Genomic DNA, 21491 nt, shown 5'->3' with positions numbered 1-21491 from the left:
TTTACCTATTCCCACATATACGCATGAGTTTCTATCTATAACTTTTCTTTCTTACTTTAAACATCGTCTTTCATTTTGAAGTTTTTCTTACTTCTTCTTCTATAATTGGTCGTCCTTAAAATTGTTTGTCCTCAATATATATGTATTGTATAAACACACACAGTGGAAATGTGGAGTGTAAAGCAAAGTTTTTTCGACGGAAAAGAAGTTTTATCACAACAAAGCAAATTGCATGTAAGCCTCTCTCCGTTTATTTCTATCTAAACTTCAAAAATGCATGCATGCATAATGATGTATTATTATATATTTTTGTCCACCTTCCAGACATTATCTTCTTCTTCTTCTTTACACACCCCCCCCCAACCCCCCCCCCCCCCCCCCCCCCCCAAAAAAAAGTATTTATATTCACATCTTTTTCTGTCATTTTCTCAATTCTGTATGTGCTCCAATTTTGTAGCATTTGATCGACTTTAATTTTTTCGATTCTTTCTACAAAATATGTATCTTCAGAAGAAATTGGCGCAAATTGTAGGTTTTGTTTTGTTCATCGAAGATTTTGAAATTTCTTTTTTCTAAAAATTTTAAAACGACTTATTAGTAGGCAAACATGTAAAATTGACTTACAATTTTTGGAAACAGTTTTGTACGTACGTAACCTAAAAAATGCTATTTCCGTAAGATATTTATATGTTTAAAAAACAATTATATATATATATATATTTCTCCTTATATTTTCCTATATTTATAAGGATATATATATATAGGTTTTATTTTTTTCGTTTTCATCCTCTTTATTCTTTGAGTTCAGAAGCAATTTTTAAGTTTCATACATAAAGTACAACTTGTATAAATATCAAAAATATCATCTCAAAGTTTCTCTTCCTCAATATATTGTACAAAATTTTACTTCCCCACAAATTTATGACCCATATGCGAGGTCACCGTCGTCCTTGTTTGCTCAGTCAAGATTAATACTGGCTGAGAACCATGCACGCACACACACACACACACACACACACATATACATATTTATATACATTAATCAACATCAACTTTAAATTCTGAATTGCAATTTTTCCCCTTCAATTTGGGGATTGAAATTCGGGATTGTTGCTAGACGATCTGAATTGTAACTACCCCACCAAAAAATTTAGAAATTCATCTTATATATCCTCTTCAAAACACATTAAATTTTGAAATTATCCCAAATGAGAGCTGGGAAGTAGTACCCTCCTCACCCCATACCCAAGTCGAAAACACTTGTTCAAACATAATTTTTATGCATATACATAAATATATATACATATATATATATAATACAATTCCCTCATACCACTTTAGCACTTACTTCCAAAAAAAATGCCCACTTAGGATACCCTACAAAATTCCAACCCAAATCTACAATAACACACACAGCCACAAAAAATACTGTCCCCACATGTTTGGTTTTCGAAACCCCCTGGACCTTCCTCGAAGGTTCATACATCCTCTTCATTCTTAAATAAGTATTTATATATATATATATATATATATACATATTAAATATATAAAATTGGGCTAAAATTGAAAAAAATTTCATAGACATATCAGCTTCAAGACCATGCATGATTGATAAATGGTTGATATATATATATATGTACAGAGAGTGTTTTGGTCCCATTCCAATCTGTATATGTGGCCCTAGTTCTTCTGACGGACTCCATCAGATATATTTGGTTTTTATTTGCAGATCATGAGGTTGGTATTTGATGTATATATATGGTGTGGGGACCACTAACTGATTGAGGGAGGTTTTGGGTTTAGAGCAACTTCCAGGAAGTTTCGTCTTCTGACACACTGACACTTTCGGCAGAACAAAACGGCCACCAGATTTTCATCTACTTGTTTGCATCGATTGGGGTTGGTTCGGTGCTTGTGGTGATGCTGGAATTTTAGATATGTCATCATCATGAATGTTATTGATTTATATTTGTTCCTTGTTTTTTATGAATATTTTGAATATGATAAATTTGATTTTGGACGGTATGCACGATTTGGCTACTACTTTTATTAATTAAAAAAGCATAATGATGTTTGACTAGCTAGCTAAATGATTTAAATTGTGGTTTGTGCCACTATCATTATTCATTATATTTGATTTTTGATGGAACTGGCTTTGATGACACCACATGTGGTTGCGTTTCCACGTTATATTTGATATGTATTTGTTTTGTCGTTTTTTTTTTTTTTTCTTATGTTGATTTTTTGCCGACTTTTGTAAGTGTAATTTCTGGCTCAAATTTCAGTAGTACGGTCTGCTTATCAAATCAATATATATATGAGTGCTCGTTTTCCATTCATTGATATTCTTATAATTATCCGTAGTGGAAGATGATAAACATGCAGTGAGTAATATTGTTCATCATAAATAAAATATATATATATAATTTTACTATAATAAATTTGCACCAACAATTTTTTTCTCTTAAATTTTTTGAAGCTCATAAAAATATTGTTTTATTATTTTTAACTTATATGAAATTATGACAAATTATAATAAAAAAAACATACCTTAGGAGTAACAATTTGGAAAAATTCCACTCAATTTCTCGTAGAAGTCCATTATAACATGGGCTCCAGAATCCCAGAAAAAAGAATTCTAATATGTAATAGATGCAAGCTATTTTTTTTTTTTTTTTACATGTAATTCATATAAAATATACTCATTAACATTGGTAAAAGGTTTACACGTAATAAGGAGTTCATGCCCATTTTATAGTAAGCATTTAAGTCAATATAATAGTTATCTATATGTGGTAATATTTAATTAAAAATAATGAGATGAAGAGGGAGAAGAAAGATTATATAAACTTTTTTTTGTTTTTGTTTCAGTGTAACTAAATTGCATAATTTATTGGACGAAGAGGAAAGGAGAGATATGATAATAGAGAAGATTCCAATAGATCTTTTTAACTTTTTTTTGACTAAAATTAACCATTTGAAAGTGAATGATTTAGAATAGGGAAATAAAACTATTAAATATATCAGTTTACATATAATAATTTTTATCTTTAATTAACCAAATTGATAAAAGTGATGATTTAGTAAACATTAACAAATGCTAAAGTGATAATTTAACAAAGAAGAAAATGTTTTGCTTTCTTCGTCTAATACCAAAAAAGCAAATTTGAACCTTATTTTCTTTCATGTAATTCAAATATTAATCTTTTCTCTTTCAATTTTTCATCTATAGCCTTCTGTCCATCAACATTCTTATATTTTCTCCATTTTTTTTTTTTTGTTTTTTTACCAAACATAGATTTATTTTATTTATTTAATTTGACTGAATGAAACGTAGGCTTCATATGAAAGGACTTATTAGCAAAAAAGAAATTAATAATGCAAAGAATTTTAATGATTAACAGCGACTTTACATGCCAATTAAAGATGCATTAATTGCTATCGAGTATGGAGTGGACGTGAAATTGAGCAGTTATGAGTGAAGAAATGCATGTGGCATGTTTTCTTTTATAATATTTTGAACCACGTATTTATCACATGCTGGTCTGGACCACTTTATTTAACTCATTCCTGACAGTACTTCTATTCCAATGCCGTATAATGAACCGCTCTCTAGCTTCATATGATATTCGTGTTTTCAAATTGATTAGATTAGAGGTATATTAAATAAATCAATTTTATTTGATAAAATTTTTTAATTTACTTTAAATATGAATAAATTAATTTTTTAAAAAATAAATACAATTAAATATAAACAAATAATATAATAATATTTATCATTTATTAAGTTTTTTTATTAGATTAATTAATATTTTCAGCATTATTCTTACCAATCTTATATTATATTATTTGATAAATAAGTGTGATGAAAAATTGCATGACTGTAATATTAATTATTTACATTTTTACAAGGTAAGAAATTATCTCAATAATAATAATCATAATAAACAGCTTCATTTGAATTGCGTGCACGTTCGGTCCACATCCTGTCATACATGATGAGAGGTAGGCACAAAGCTCCATATGGTATCTGCTCGATGCCTCTGGTAAGAATAAAATCATTTTCTTATTTGGGAAAAAACAAAAAATCAATATACCGGTTTTAAGAGGAAGGGAGATTTATAAACAAATAAATAAAAATAAAAATTGTTATACATATTTTCTTACAGAAATAAATTACTAGTTAAAATATTCTTGAATCTATTGAATATATTTATTAACTTGTTAATGAGGATATAAAGGAAGAACATATTTTTCTATCCCCAGTTTGATAGATTTTATATTGTCTCTAATTTGATATCCTAGGCGAATTATAATGTTATCCAAAAGTGTTTTTTTTTTCTTTTTTTTTTTCCCTCTTTTATAAAAGTTATTAAACCCGTCACCATCCCTTAGACATAGTAAAATGTCAATGAAGTGAAAGGAAATCTTATCATGCAAGGATAGAAAATGCCGAACAAATTTTCTGTGCTCACGGGAGTGGATCCTCATAAGATCTAGATCCACATGGGATCTATATTAATGGATCACATCTATCTTTTCATCCATTCATAATAATTAATTGTTTTATCAAGTAGCTAAACTGATTTAACATTGATCGATTTTGTAAATTTTACATCCAATCTACATTTAATCCAATCTAATCAATTATAAAGGGGTTTGTTTTTTACTTTCAATTGGATAAGTTCAGATGTTAAATTGGATTGGTTGATTTTATTGGATTTTTTTTTTTTTTTAAGTTTTTAACCCTTTTCATTTTTTTAGCCTTTCTATATTATAAACGGCTCAAATTTTTTTTACATTAAATATAGTGAGCCCACCAATGAAAAAGGTCACATATGAAAATTTTATATTTTTTTATTAAATATATTTATATGTAAGTTATATGCTTTTTTAAAAATATGATAAATAGATTGATTTGGTTTGAATTAGATTTTTAAATTCAAAAATTGATTCAAATCCAACCAAATTGATTTTTCAAAATTTCAATCCGAATCGATTCAAAATCCAATGAAAGGTTGGTTAATAGATCCAACTGTACAAAATTGGATTATTGGGTTGTTTTGGTTTTTTTTTAACACCCTTATCTATTTGTGAGAGAAGGCCATAATGCTTTCGAAAACACAGTATATTTTACCGGAGAGAGAATATCAAAAAGGGTTGCCAGCAATATTAATTATAACAAAAAGCATAACACATGCTTGACTTCTTAAGCAATTTAAACTCATATTTTGGGAAAGACAAACCAGCTTGTTCAATTAGCAATAAAAACTTTAGGAATCACAAATTGATCACGATGCATGCCTAATAGTATTCTGTTTTTATTTACCACCAAAAAAAAAAAAAAAAAATTAGAATAGTATCTGTTCTTTATCTTTCTTATTTTTTCGATCTTGAGATCCTAGTATTCGATCCTCTTTTCTTTTTCTTTTTTTGGTTTTTTCATCATCCACTAATCCCTTTCATTCCCTCTTTTCATTGACCACTTGTTTGTAGCCATGGGAGTAGATCATTTGTTGTCATTATGATTTTTCTTATCTTAATCAAATTTATGAAGAAAATCAAGCTGTTTACAAGAGAAATTAACAATACATTTGAAGCCCTTCTCCACGTATGATCTCAACAGGCTGTGAACAATTTATGACAGTAATCGAGGTCAATCTATTGCAATTTTTTTCTCCCTTCTTGAATACTAAATTTTTATTATTTACCATTTCATAAATACAAGTACTATCTGTTTATGGTTGGTATTCGTTTTTCGATAACTTTAAAGCGTTTGTTTGATAACTTTCATTTCATGAAACACTCATAAAGTTACCAGTAGTAGCACGAGGAATCAGACACTGCCAGGAAATTCGAAACTTAAGGCTAAGCAGTACTCATCTTGACAGAATTTCAAAATGTTCTACATATTGTGCAACACAAGGTGGAGGACAACCCGGTGGCCTTACCACTGTTTTCTCATATAATGATTCTGAAATTCTCGCCATTGCAAGAACTTTCAGCCAGTTCCCTAGAGTACATGCCAATTCAGAATGAGAGACAACTTCAATGAATTCCCACTTCTAAGAAAACTCCATTAGTTGCTGTTTGTGGTTATTTCTCTAGGCTTAATGCAATACACACGAGATCCAATGTGATTTACATCAAGACCAGCATCCTCACAACCACCAAAGAAGAGTGACTCATCTTCCTTTCCAATTCTGCGTCTCCAACTCATTAGGAAGCACGGTCGGGGAAGCCCCTCGGACACTCCTGGTGGCAAGAAGTAAAGAGTTAGCAAATTACTTTGTTATTAAGTGTCTGCTGTATGTTCACGAAATCACTGGTGTAATACGCACCATTTTGCTCATTCTTTGGCAAAGTAACTGCTCTCCCATCTTTGGGCTTGTAGGATTTGAGAAGAAATGATAGAGTTTTAATCAAGTTTGTATACTGTTTCACATCTGGAACAGTCAAGGAAAAAGGACCAATCATGAATGGAACTTGATCATAAATTTACAATTCATGCAACTCACTGAATAACAATTTGGTAATAATCAAGGACATAATTTCTAGACAGTGCAACTCAATTTGCAATTAAAGGGGAATCGTTCATTATCTTTTAGAACTTTAATCTTTATTGGTACCATTAGTTAAGGCTGATTAATTGAATGGCATAAGAGAGTAAACAGATTAGAAGCTTACATAACAAAATGTCACTAGCAATGATAAGATCCCAATCAGGATCCGTGATTGGAAACCTGTCACCCCATGTATCTGAAAATGTAATTGAGATCTGGATTAAATTAATCCTCCAAAAATAAACAATTTAAAACATAAACAGGAACTCAATGCAACTACCCATGTTGAGCATTATCAACCAAACTGAAATGCCAGAAAAGAAAATGGAATAAAGTTTTAAAAAATGGAATTGGTAACAATTACTAATAATCCATGTGTAGAGAGTAAAGTAGGAAGCCCTCATTCTATGGCCGAATCATGGGAGGAAACCATCAGGCTAAATTATTACAGAAACCAGGGAACAATGATGATGAATAATTGATATTTGAAACATCTATCATGGAGTGAACAGAGTTATCAATTGTCCCCATGAGAATCTCCGTCAAAAACTAGAAGAGATCATCAGCATGCAACTGTTTGTGTAATTATGGAATCCAAAACTAGGCCCCGAGGTTGTTGAAAAGGGGAACTCAGTTGACAAGGCCAAGAAAATGACAACTCACGTTTTATATGGGGTAGGATAGGTGTTATTCCATTTACCCTGCAATTATGATATATGTTCTCCTCAATTTCCTGATCATCATAGTCTGATGTTGTGATGTCAAGATCAAATGATCTTCGCAAAAAAATGGCCAAAGCACCTGTGCCACTGCAAAATCAATACAGAAAGCAGCATCAGCAACGACAAAAATCAAAATCAATTCAAGCAAAGCAGTTTGTAAATTGTGGATTTGTTTATAATCCTATACAAGGAGTTAAGATGGACAAAATATGAAACAAATGATATTGCTATTAAAATCCTGAATTAGAGTCAGCTGGTTCATCATTAAAAGAATGCAAACAAACACATATAATCCAAGCACAGGCCCACAGCCTCGAAAAACTTTTATTCCTTAAAAAGACGGGGCACTGGAAATCTATGTATTCATGTAAAAGATCCCACATTTAGTCATAAGTGGATTTCTGAGAAATTTTCATAATTAACCAAATGCCAGGTATACACCTACTGAACAGTCATAGTAGAAAGGAGAGTGTTTCAGTTGTAAACATACATATAAACAAGGGAACAACACACATAAAGAGGATAACATAAGGTACCAAGGGGATAGAAACATTAATGAAAGTATCACAGGAACAACATTCTATGATGAATAAAAATTGTTAATAGCCTATATCCACTTCAATGAGATATACCTGCCAAGTTCAATGCAGCGTCGTCCTTCTATCCAGTGCCTGTTTTGAACTAACCATTCTGCAAATGCAAATGTCCCAGGCCAAAGTAAATTAGCATTTAGTTCATGAAATGAAAATTCTCGGATAAACAACTCCTGCAAACAGTCCAGAAACACAGATTAATGAAAAATCACATCAAAATCTTGAGTAAACCTTTAAAGAAATACTCAAGAAACAGACTATATCAGTAAAATAGAAAATCAATTTCTATATTGAGGACTACACAAAATCATCAAAAAGGAATAAAGGGAAGTATCCAAACATTATTAAGATATTAAAGTCCATGCATGAGGGATGCTATTTATTTAGTTAGTTCTATCTGAAATGGGTAGAAAATAGATTTTAATATGCATAGAGTTTCAATTTACAAATGCAAATTTGTAAAATCAATAACCCAACATTATCCCTAAATACCCAGTTTGATTGCTGAACACAATAATCATAGAAGCCCAAATTCATGCTACTTTACGCAAATTATATTAAGGCCAAAACACGTCTTTATTTATTGTAAATTGAAGGCTTTGAACTACTTCAAATAATTATCACAAAAAGGGACAAATTTGGTGAACAAAATCAAAGTAATTTTCAACCCAATAGTGGGACAACGAACACGGCAAAAAGGAATTCACTTTTTGTGGATAGCAATCATGTAGAGGAGGAATCAACATTACCATTTGAGGAAACTCATGCTTCCTCTCCACGTAGCTTTGCTGGGTATCTGCCTTTTCTTCACCTGCAAAACAGAATGGTAGAAGACCCAACATGTCTAGAATTTAGCAAGCAGAGCACATGACAAAACAAAGAAAACCCAAAGACAGTGAGAAAGAGAGAGGAAGAGTACCACCAGACCCAGAAGAATCATCCTCATCAGGAAAAAGCGAAGATGGGGAAAACAGAGCAATGTCCATATTCTTCTTTTTTGTTTCTTCAGCTTCTGGTCTGAGAGTCTCAGAGACCAACACCACCGATAGTGTAGAAGAAAGAACTATTACCTATGTGAAATATCTTAGAGGACCCCATTGTGTTTTGCTATTTTCACTTTAACCCCTTTGCTTGGACCGCTTGGTAGAAGCACAAATATATATATATATATATATACACACTTAAAAAAAAAAAAAGCAGTTATTGCAAAAATAAAAATTTAAGAAAAAAAAAAGTTCTTAAATTTTTATGAATGTAATGAGTGTCTTTTTATGATACAAGAAAATAGATTAATATAATTTGTTTGATAGCAAATTTCAAAGATAAAATTAGAAAAAATTTACAATTTCGTTTTAATTTTAATATGCATATAGTTGTCTCAGCAGAGATGATCAAGTAATAAAAATCTGGTCCAAGTTCAAATCACTTGCTCCCACAAAATCGAAAAACAAAATGCATATAGTTTAAAGATTTAGAAGTTTATTGCTCCTAATTTCAAAATTAACTCATTTCTTTGAAGCAGTTTTCTTTGTTTATTAGCTTATCATTTGTTATTTTTTAAATGATCAAATTTTTAAAATAAATGGCAGATTTTTTTACATCGAATATGGAAACATATTGGAAAATTTTCTTTAAAATAAAAAAGTTATTAAACTTTTTTTGTTTTTAACACGTTCAATGTTTGTTTCTTTTTTAGTAGTCTTTTTCAACATTTAATGGGTCACTTGATTTTGTCAGCAGTCTGTTGGTGCCGAAATGCTTGCTGTTCGCGATTCATAATGCAGTCTATTTTCGGTGTTGGGCCTTTTTTGGATCACTAATAAACATGATAGCCCAGGTAAATTGAAAAGCAATTAAAAAAAGAATAATATATATGATAAATTGTAATAAAACAATATTTAAATTTTATTTTTCAACAATATTTTGAGAATTTTCATTGGAAAAAAATGATGATTTGAGATTGTTTTTCTCTTCTTTGGGACAATGAAAGGATGCTTTCGTCTTGGATAAGAAAAATGCAGATTATCAAGTATAGAGATTAATGTAAAAAGGATAATTAAACTCTCACAGAGGAGGGAATAGTTAGATTATACACCGGCTTATATTTTCCTTCAATAAAAAAAAAGTGTATATATATTGTTTTTACTTCTTCTAAAAATATATAATATAAATTAAATGAGTCTTAGTTTGATTGCAATTATAAAATTAAAACTTTTTATAATATGAAAGAAAAAAAAATTATTAAATGATTAATTTCTAAAGGCAAAATTTGAAAATGACCCACAAAGCAAAAAAAAAAAAAAAAAAAAAAAAAAACAGCAATTACCTAATTGTCCTTTGTTATTAAAAAATTGTGACAGCCACACACAACCACATATATTGCTCTTCGTTTTCATTATGTTTATGCAACTTGTTATTGGAAGATCTCATTTTCATCAACCCCAGATATTCATCCTAACAAATGTACTTCGACTTCAATACAAATTTCATCTGTGAAAACCTTAACTACTTTGATAAAATATTATTTCATTTTCAAAGATTGATATATATTATGGTTCATTTTGTCAAACAGAAAAAATGACATTATTATAGACACCTTTCTTCTTCTTCTTTCTTTTTTTTTTTTTTCTTTTTTAGCTGGAAAACCATTATTGTAGATATCAATATTTAGCGTGCCATGTGGATTATTAATTCAAACTGTCAAGACTACATTGCCTAAATTATAAATAATTGAGCTATAAATATATATATATATATAAAGACATGATGTGTAAATACAGCGACCCACATGAGGCCAAAGAGGGCACATGGAAGACTCCCTCGCAACTTTATTATTATTATTATTATTATTTTAATTTATTTTACCAATTTATCACACTTGGTATGGTTTTCCCCAATCTCCCCCAAATCAATCTATAAACCTATGCCTGTTGAGTGTTTTTGTTTTGTTTTGTGTTTTTTTTTTTACCATTTTATCTTTAAATTTTAGTATTTTGTTTAATTTATCTACCTTGCTTTTTGTATATTTATCTGTTATCTTCTCATAATCATATCATACTTTTAATACTTGTTAGCAATTTTCTTAGTTATATCATGCTTATTAATTGTTATTTTTTAACATTTAATTTCTAGTAATAGAAAAATAAATCCATAAAACTAAAAACATATATTTTGAACAGTATAGTATTTATTATTTATTTTCTGCTTTGCTGTAATTACATCGAAATTGACAAATTGCTTTATTATTATTATTTTTTTAAAATAAACTTATTTTTGTGGTTATATTAAATTTGGAACAAATATGAGGAAATACATCTAAATAAAACAAATATTTCGTGAACATCGGAGAATCCTGTTCAAATATAAATTACGAAAGGGTCTTGGTAGTCCTTATAATTATAGTTGTTTTAAAAAGAATGGTATAGTGAATTTTGTAATTAGTTGGACATTAGTAGTTAAATTGTTGTAATTTTGCCTATATATTTCTCCATACCACACACATACACACACGCACACATACACACACACGCACACACATACATAAACATATTTTTTGATAAACCACAAAAACAATTAATATTTAATATAGTAATGATGCCTCCAGAAAAAATTCATAGATCCACTATTAATTTGGATACCAATGTCATTGTTTAACATAGTTTGAGTTTTATTTTTTTAACATAGTTATGTGTAATTCATTTATTCTATTTCATTTATTCCAAATGTTAGTAGTTAGTAAGAATTGAACACATAGATTTCAATTTTTTTTTTTAAAGGTTTTCTTTCCTTCAAGTTAATAAACTTTTATTAATTTTTAAGATATTTAACAAATTATAATTATCACATAACTGACACTTGAGATAAAGAAAGTAGACATAATTAGATAACAAAAAAAAGAAAAAAAGAAAAGAAAAAAGGAAAAACTAAAAATCAATCATATATTCTAATCTTTAAAATAAAAAAATAAAAAATAAAAAAAAGAAGTTGAAAATGTTGTCAATAGTTTTACCACCAACCTATCTTATGAACACAAACAAATTTTCGGTCTGAATTCATATTTGACTTCATCAAACTTTATGTTAAATGGCTTTTTCCTCCAGAGTCTACAATAAAAATAAAAAAACATACCATACCAAAAATGTGCTTTGTATACGACAAGTAAAATTCATCCCCAAATGGCTAAAGCCCAATAAGTATTCACGAGGTGAGTGATATCATTAATTTATATTAAATTTTAAACTAAAATCATCAAAATCCATAAAAGAACTTTGCTCTTTTCTTACTCGCTGGACATTGATCCCTCTCCATTATTATAATTACTGCAATCATTCATTCTTAAATAAACACAAAATATTTTGAATTGTCATTTGATTAACGTTTTGAAGACCATTTATAAATTAATTAAGACTTTGAAGGCATTTTCAAGCTTTCTATTAAATTAAGTTGAAAACTAATCCCATGAGCATGATTTCTTCTCATTGACTATCATTTTGTTGAAGTAAAAGATAAAAATAGTGGAACCCATTAGTCAATTATATAGGATTCTTATGAATATTGGTGTGAACCACATTATTTGTGTGTGTGTGGGTGTGTATGTTTTTTTTATTTTTCATTTTATTTTTTATTAACACCACGTTATTTGTGTTGTGTCCCATCTTTGTGTGTGAATGGTAAAAGCAGAAAAGTTTATGGCGGACAAAAAAATTAATCATGCACCGCACATGAGGAAAAACTAATCATAAATTAAGAAACATAATTGGAAGTACAAATTCAACAAGTAATAAACAGTGACGTGCTCTCAAAAAACAAAAAAAAAATTAAAGGATCAAAACCTGCTGCCACGACACATTATTGGTCAATTTACTAGAATGCCACTCCTGTCCTCTTAATTTCATATATTTTTCCGCATTCAAAAAATAAATTATATATTTTTTGAAAATATTTATTTTGCAAACAACTAATTATTTTTTATAGTAAAGATAATCTGCATAAAAAAAAAAAAAAACTAATCATATGAAAAAAGGGAATCAAAGGGACCTGTGAATGAGGATGTGTAAGACTGTACAAGTTGATGTCCTATACATATAGAAATGGAAAAAATCCTCAATCCTCATAGACACAACCTAATTAAGCCATAAAAGTTGCTTTTCTATTTGATTGAGATGGTGGCTGATTCCTCAAACCCTTCTTTTTTTTCTATCCTTCTATTATTGTCTAATTCTTTCTTTTCATTTTCTGTATATATACTAATGAAACAGAGATTGAGCAAATAGGTGATAATGGATTCTTAATCTTGTAATTTTATTATTATTATTTTGGGTGTATTTTAAAGTTTGGGTATTTGGAAGCCTGAAGAGGCCAGACGTCAACCTGGAAGAAGCAGCTGAAACGAAAATGAAAAAATAAATAAATAAAAATAAATAATTGAATTTAATATTAAAGGATAGAATTGGAATTTTGACAAGTTGAACATTCAGTATACAGTGACAATACTGTCTAGTCACGTGGCAATAACAATCTCCCAGAAGAAAAAGAAAAAAGTGGGCTGGCCATGTCATCATTATTTCTCGTTTTTTTCTATTGCGCTACGATTGGTAAATGGATTTTTACTGCCAAATTTATGTAACATTTTACAGAAGCATCCAAAGAGTCAATTATTGTTTCTCCAATATGCTCTGCAGGCTTTTTATTTATTTTTTTATTTTTTGGACAACTTGAACCTATCTAAAATAAAATTTAAAAATATTTATGTAACAGAGAATAGTACTAGTGTAATTATTTCTAATCATTTTAATGTAAAATAATAATGCTATATGTTTTAGTCAACATAAGAATATAATTGTTTGGTCACATATATTAGAGGTAAAACTAGAAATAAGGGACAAATTCGTTGTTACATTTTTTTCTTTGTGGTTTTTAGGTAAGGAGCTGAACCAAAAGGAAATTTATAATATAGAATAGGACAAATATGTAACCTCGAAAATTAAAAAAATTAAAATAAAAAAAAATGAGGTCCACCTACTCAGCCTGCATGATCCGTGATGAGAAATAATGTAAATGGGAATGTCATCTTTTATTTATTTATTTTATTTTGGTGAAAGAGGAATCTCACCTATTGGTTATGAAGTCAGCATCTTTATCTAAATATATAAGACAGTGCTGCTATACATGGGAACCCATTGATAATTGCAATAAGTTATATATCGTAAATAATATATAACTATTTTCCTTTTATAAAAAATAATAAATGTATACTATTATTATTTTTATTTTGATAAAACCAAACTATTATTAGAATAGTCCATTAATCATCTTAATTTCAAATTGCCATACCTAATATAAAGAAAATAAAAAACAAAATATTTTTCAAAATATAGTATAAAAGAAAGGGATTTATAAACCAAAACTCATATAAGTGATTGAAAGTAAAGAATAAAAAAGAATCCAAGAAAATTAATTGATGAGCCTTTGATCCTTCTTCGTGTTAGCTTTTTAGTCTTTAGATCAAGTTTTCTAACTTTAATTAATTAATGAGTACGGTATATTTTTCTTTTGCAATATTCGAATAAATCTTATTACTTATTAATTCAACCTAGAAAAAGTCAAATCAAAGAGTCTAATGACATTTCACTTTTCGATCATTTTGTTGAGGACCAAACAAATTACTTTCCAAGTTTTCTCTTTTAATGGAATTAATGATAACCAAAGAAAAGTTATACCCAATAGAAGAAACTTAAAAGAATTACAATCAAATGGACAGTAGTATATAACATTACAAGTAAAAAACAAAATGTTAATACTCTATTTTTCATAGAAATTACATTAGTAAATAAACCAACACCAATAATTAAAAAAAAAAAAAATTTATTCTCCTATCCAAAATTCATTCCATTTGCCGCATTCAGTTGTACGACCCTTCATTCCTTAAAACCATCTTCTGTATATGTTCCCAAAAGAAAACAAAAGAAAGAAAGAAAGAAAGAAAGAGAAAAAGAAAGCGAGAAAAATGTCTTTTTCCATTACACGTCACTCAGTACGTGCTTTAATAATTTTATATTTTGGGAAATCTACTTGAAAATTATTGGAACCAGAAAACCCAGAGTAAGATGACACATCATTGTCATCATAATTCATACAGATACAAACTCAATCAGTGAGTCCTGCTGCTGATCTGGTCATATTTGAGAATGTGTATCACACTCGTAATTAAATATGTTCATATCATGAGTTAATTGGAATCATAATTAATTTATTGATTTAGGTATTTTATTTACTTGTAGTTATATAAATATAGTTGTAGATTCGAATCAAATTAGGATCCGATACTAATATAAGTCTTTCACACGCCATTCTTCATCATTTCCTATTTTTTAAATAAAATTATTACAAGTCTAAAAATGATAATTAAATTTTTTTTTAGAACTTGATTGCATTCAACTCCAATAATGCACTTAAATAATCATAAATTTATTAGTTGTTAAAAATCAATTATTTTGATTAGTGAAGAGATACGTATAAGAAGATAGAGAACAAATAAAGTGTATATGACCACACTAGATACGAATAATATACAAGTGGATTCTTATTTTTAATTAAAAAAAAAAAAAACCAATGGTATCCAATAGATTCCCATATTCCTGAATGTATATCCTGGAATCCCATTTAGAAATTGCTTCGCTGGCTTTTGTTGAATTAAAAACAATAATAATAAATTATTATTTTTTCACTCTGTAATAAGTTTTTATTTATATTGATTGATTTTTTTTAAATAAAATTCATTAAATTAATAAAATCCATTAAATATATATATATATATATATATATATATATATATAAATTTATGATCTTCCGTGGAAATAATTCCTCAATTGAGTTAACTTTATTTAATATAAAAATAATATATATAAATATATTAAATGGATCGAAGTCCAATAATTTACATTTAAAATTTAAATGAAATAGATATTTTAATGTCCACGAAATAATTCAATTGACATTAAAAACTTATCGATTTTTTTTTTTTTTTTCTCTTTGGCATATACTATATAAAACCTTCCCATATCTAGATTCAAACATTTTTTTTTTATTTTTTATTTTTGGGTACTGTGGTGGCAGATTCGGATTTAAGATTATAGGCCAAACAAGAAAATGGTAACAAAAGATTTCTCAAAAATGTGTATGTATAAAGTATATTACCGTACTAACCTTACTTGTAAATTCTTTTTATTTGATTGCCTCTATAGAAAAACTTTTTATTTGATATTATAATTTACTGACTTGATAACAACTTGTATTAACATTGTATGAAAAATAAAGTATTTCACACATTTTTTATTTTGTATTTATAAGATCGATCTAGTAAGAAAACTATTCAAAATAAATTTCGTTTTAAATTTTGATATTGACAAAATTCCTTCTGGTTTATAATTCAAACATAGTCTTAGGTAAGAAAGTAAAAAAAAAAAGAAAAAAAAAAGTTGACTTGAATTTTTCATTCCTTGTTGTTGTCATGAGTTTCTTTTTTCTTTTTTTTTTCTCTGGATAATAGTTGTTGTAATGAGTTTAATGTTATATTTAATTATCCGGATTAATTTGTTAATTGACTATCAAGTGTATAAAATTTTAGAATTCATCTGGTAAAATGCCAGACTTCAAATCCCCAGCCTGATGATGTCAAGGAAACAATTTATATAATATAAAAAAGTAAACAGTTAATAGTAACAAATCATTTATCTCCATAAAATGGTTCTTGTCATGTGGATTTTCGGTGGTGAATTATATATTACTATTATTTTTATTTGTCAACTCGATTGAATTGGCTGAAACATAAAAAATGCCAAAAAAATTACATATTTGACGTGTCGGCACCATAAGGAGCGAGTGAGATAAAGAGCATTGTCATAGCGAGTGAGATAGAGATTGTTTGATAGACTGAAGCCCAGTCTGGGATGGATGCAAAGTGTTGTTAAGTTATATACTTTTCGTACCTATTAGTTTTTTATTTTAAAATACTACATTAGCAGACGAAGTCAATAAGGGAAAAAAATATTAGACGGTTCAAAAATTATTTTTTTATAATATTTTTATAAATTTTTTAACATAAGTTAAAAATAAAAATATTAAATTATATCAATTATTTTAAAATTATATGAATTATTTTTTATTATATATTAAAAATTTATAGAAAAGTTAGGTAGAAGCAAATGATCTAAAAGATTACATGTTTCTTCCTTCGTTAAGGTCCAAAGGGTGCCCTCATTAGATTTTTCTTTTTAATTTTTTGATTTAATTTAATTTTTATTTTTTCGCTTTTAATATTTTATTTTTAAAATCTAAAAAAGTACCATCCTTTCAGTCCTCTCTCTTCCACCCTCACTTTAACTTTCGACTAAATCAATTAATAATATTTTAATATATATTATTTATTATAAATAAATTTAATAAATATTTTGATACTGCATCAATTATTGTTATTTTTTTAATATCATTTCTCTCACTTATCTATATAAATGAAATGACATGGTGAATGAATTATATTAAAAAAATAATCATAATTAGTTACTATAATTATGATATATCAAAACTATTTTAATAATAAGCCTATTTAACTTAATTTTAGATAAATATATATTAATTTTAAATAAATATATATACAGATATTTATTTAATAATATCAGTTAATAATAAAAAAATAATTATAACATAATTTTCTAATCAAACCTTTTTCAATTAATAGAATTAAAGCTGCAACCTTTTTTTATTACAATATATTAATTTTTGTGTTTAGTTTTCAATTACTTGTTTCAAATTTTAACAAAATCAAGATTTTATTTTTTATTTTGCCTCAATAAATGTGTTTATTTTATTATTATTATTATTATTTTATATAAATTTGCAATCTAATTTTTTTGCGTATTTCTTTTGACAAATTTAGATTTTAATTAATTGGATTGCAACTATTTCTTACATATAAATTAATATAATTACATATATAATGATTTCCCTTCTGAATAAATTTTATAGGTCCATTACTAACCATATTTTTTATTCCTCTTCCAACAAAAAAAAAGAAAAAAAAAAGTAATTAGTTAGACGTACAAAAACAAAACGATGTGACATCGACAAACAAACCACGTGACAAATGAGTCCGCAGTGGAACCCACCAAAAGGCTCAAATTCATGGACCATAAATTGGGTCGGGCGTGGAGATTATAATGCGGAGAGCGTCTGCCCATATGGAACGTTCAAAACCATAAAACCCTTAGTCATTCAATAATTGGGCCCACCGTCAAAAAGTACATACGGTGAGTTTAGTACCCACTGGCCACGTTGCGCGTGTTTTGTCCAGCGAATCAAAAGATAAAAAAAATTTAAAAAATAAAAAATAAAAATGGATAGTGAGTAAAATAGAGAAGTTGACCATTTGTCAGACTTTGGGGGAAAAAAAAACAAAAAAGGTGTATAAATACCCGCAGGCAGGGTTCCATGTCTGTGCACCAAAGCTAAAGCATTTAAAGAGAGATACAGAGAAAGAGAGAGGAAGGGAGAGAGATACAGGTTTATCATAATAAAAAACAAAAAAGGAAAAAAGAGAGGGAGAGATAAGAGAAAAAAATTTGGAAAAAAAAAAAAAAAATGAAGGAGATTGAGATTGTTGGAGGATGGAGACCACTTTTTGTGCTATTTGGTTCTTCAATTGTACAGCAAAGTTATGGTAACCAAGGATGGGGAGCTGTTCTCACTGATCTCTATGCTCGCAAGGTAATATATATATATATATATATCAAAATTCATATTTTATTTTTCTGTAATTGTATATGAAATAAAATCCATATGCATATTAAAAGTTTAAATGTGTCGTTTTATTGTTATTATTTTACATATTACTTAATGTTAAGAATATAATTAATTTAAGAATCTAACTAATCTGATATATATATATATGGAAACCGTGGGACCCCATGGAGAATATTCAGGCGGACATATTGTTGAGAGGATATTCCAGCTGGAACTCAAGACGAGCAGTAGAGGTTCTGGATAAGCTTTTTCCAAAGGTATATTACATATCATGTACATAAAACAAAATTAATTAATATATTTGTTTGAGGATAATTAATAAACCATGGAATTTTAATTAATTAATTAATTAATTTTTCTATGGGGTGGTTTTAATTATTTGATTAAATTAAAAAAGGGAGCAGAAAGACAACCTTCATTGGTGATTGTCTATTTTGGTGGAAACGATTCAATCCATCCCCACCCATCTGGAATGGGTCCTCATGTACCTCTTCCAGAATATACAGACAACATGAGGAAAATTGCTTCCCATCTCAAGGTACTACTATATTCATACACTTAAAAACAACAAAATCCTTCACAATCTACTTAATTTCTAACACCAATTTTTTTTTTCCTTTGTCTTTTGGTTTCCTCAGAGCCTTTCAGACAAAACTCGTGTTATCTTCCTCAGTTCACCTCCTGTTAACGAGGACAAAATCCGTGCAACTTGGAGGTATATTACATAAATACGATTAGATTCACATCAGGTCGAGCTAATATTATATTGACCAATGATTTTTTCGTTTGTACAAATTAAAACCCAGTTCGAAATTAGCGCCGGTGGAGCGGACAAATGAGTCTTGCAGAATATACTCAGAAGCATGTATTGAAGTCTGCAGAGAGATGGAAGTGGAGTGTATTGATCTCTGGTCTGCACTTCAGAGCAGAGACGATTGGTTGACTGCTTGCTTCACGTAAGTCCTAATTAATATCCTTATTTTAGTGACATGAGGATGCACATAATAGACCAATCTCTCCATACTCAGAAATTGACTTCTAATATCCTGACTCCATATGAATATGTATATTCTTTTATGTGATTTAGTAGTATTGAGTTCTATTTTTTATTTTTTATTTTTTATTTTTTTCAGGGATGGAATTCATCTATCAGCTGAGGGGAGTAAAATAGTGGCGAAAGAAATACTGAGGATACTGAGAGAGGCAGATTGGAAACCAAGTCTTCACTGGACGACATTGCCAACTGAGTTTGGAGAAGATTCACCTTATGACTTGGTGAGTGCCGATGGGAAAAAAACTGTGAATGTTGCGGAAGCAAGTATGTACAGAAATCTGAAATGGGAAATGAGCAATGACTATTAATCAAGATCTCAGATTTTGGATATTTCCATCATGGATGATGATGATGAAGAAGGGACTGGAAGACCAAAATTATAGCTACTTGGTTGTTGTATATGGAATAATAAGCTTACGTTTTGGTCAAAAATTTTGATGATGAAGCTATTTACGGTGTATTTTTATTTTATTTTATTTTACTATTATTTTTTTTTTCACTCCTGTCCCTTCAGGAATGATTTTCAAGTAAATGTTTTTGGAACTCTGTTTCCAGGGAGAAAAAAAAAAAAAAAAAAAAGAAGAAGAAGAAGAAGAAAGAAATGATGCATTTGCTTGCTGAAATGAGTGAATTTGTTTTTTCTATTCGCTTTTATTGTAATAATAAAATGTATATAATTTTATTCAAAATGAATTTTATATTTTCCGATGAATGGTATGCAATTATTGTTCTAAAAACTTTCAATTCGGTGGTTTTTTCTTCATATTCCACCTAATCGGTTGGTTTGTCAATGGAAGACAAAAAAAAAAAAAAAAAATCAATATCCGTTTATTTAAATATCTTGTAGAATAAATTGAATTATAAAGAAAACCAAAATCATCAAATTTTGTTTTATTTTTTTCTTTATAGTTAATTTTTCTTTTTATTATTTTTTAACGGTATAAAAGTTGTACGATTTGAATAGCTAAATACGCGATTTGACCTATCATCCTTACAAAAGCTTAAAAAAAGAAAAAGAAGAAGAAGCTAAAAAGCAGGTACAGTACTTTCATGATTGTGTTGTTGAGTTGGTACGAATACGATTATTTTCTCTCATAAAGGTAAAATTCCCCATTCTATTATTAAAAAAATAAATGATAATTTGTTTAAAATCACTTTGGAAATATATATATATATCAAAAAATGAGAAGGACAAAAGGGGGAATTAAGAGATTATTTGGATAAAAATAAAAAATAAAAAAAATGGACAGCTTCATTACAGTGATTGAGAATGGGAATCCATGATAGTAAGAAAGCAATCCGTGAGACAACAAATTTCATCCACAATAAAGGAAATAGGAATGCAATTGGCATTTTTTTTCTACAAGCCACCATCATGCTTTTGGAATCTCATTCAAATACCGGTGAGTTCCATTCTTGCTGATAGAACCTTTACTAGCATCTAGAAGCCACTGAATTCCAATCTCTTACGAAAAAACCATGATGCAAAATCTAGCTTTTTTGGCACCTTCCTGGAAATCACACATTTTAATTATTTTTCATTTTGGTTTTAATGACAATATATTTTTGTTATTTTCAACCATCAATGTCTCTAAAACCTGTGGTTTTGAACCAAATCGGTATGAAATAAAAAAATCATGTGCAAAATAATTAATCCATCTAATCAAACACTAATTGTAACTTGAAATTAGAGAACATGTTAAATTTAATAGGTTCTTTCTTGTCCACTAAATAACTTTGGTACCATATGTTGCTCGCATCT

General features: G+C 28.5%; 2 protein-coding genes and 1 long non-coding RNA gene across 4 annotated transcripts; 2 read left to right on the top strand and 1 right to left on the bottom strand.

Annotated features, from left to right (window-relative positions):
- LOC125419177 (uncharacterized) lies at positions 1-2080 on the top strand. Its single transcript, XR_007238183.2, has 2 exons — positions 1-234; positions 1730-2080. It is a non-coding gene; the product is annotated as an uncharacterized LOC125419177 (long non-coding RNA).
- Positions 2081-5852: 3772 nt separating this feature from the next.
- Positions 5853-9006, bottom strand: LOC107405518 (protein N-terminal and lysine N-methyltransferase EFM7). Of its 2 annotated transcripts, none has more exons than XM_016012586.4 (7): positions 8798-9006; positions 8628-8689; positions 7918-8051; positions 7227-7372; positions 6688-6759; positions 6342-6446; positions 5853-6255 (listed from the first exon to the last, which is right to left on the bottom strand). In XM_016012586.4, the coding sequence occupies exons 1-7, from the start codon at positions 8862-8864 to the stop codon at positions 6080-6082; spliced, it is 762 nt and encodes a 253-aa protein (XP_015868072.1). In that variant the 5' UTR covers positions 8865-9006; the 3' UTR covers positions 5853-6079. The 2 variants fall into 2 exon arrangements, with proteins under 2 accessions (XP_015868072.1, XP_015868073.1); XM_016012587.4 differs by having other exon boundaries at positions 8801-9006.
- Positions 9007-18366: 9360 nt separating this feature from the next.
- Positions 18367-20437, top strand: LOC107409991 (GDSL esterase/lipase WDL1). Its single transcript, XM_048464195.2, has 6 exons — positions 18367-18639; positions 18855-18932; positions 19073-19213; positions 19314-19390; positions 19482-19631; positions 19809-20437. Exons 1-6 carry the CDS (start codon positions 18514-18516, stop codon positions 20035-20037), a joined length of 801 nt encoding a protein of 266 aa, XP_048320152.1. The 5' UTR covers positions 18367-18513; the 3' UTR covers positions 20038-20437.
- Positions 20438-21491: the final 1054 nt, after the last annotated feature.

Source organism: Ziziphus jujuba, chromosome 6 (assembly GCF_031755915.1).
Source record: "Ziziphus jujuba cultivar Dongzao chromosome 6, ASM3175591v1".
NCBI lineage: Eukaryota > Viridiplantae > Streptophyta > Magnoliopsida > Rosales > Rhamnaceae > Ziziphus > Ziziphus jujuba.
This window is presented reverse-complemented; position numbering and strand designations above follow the sequence as displayed.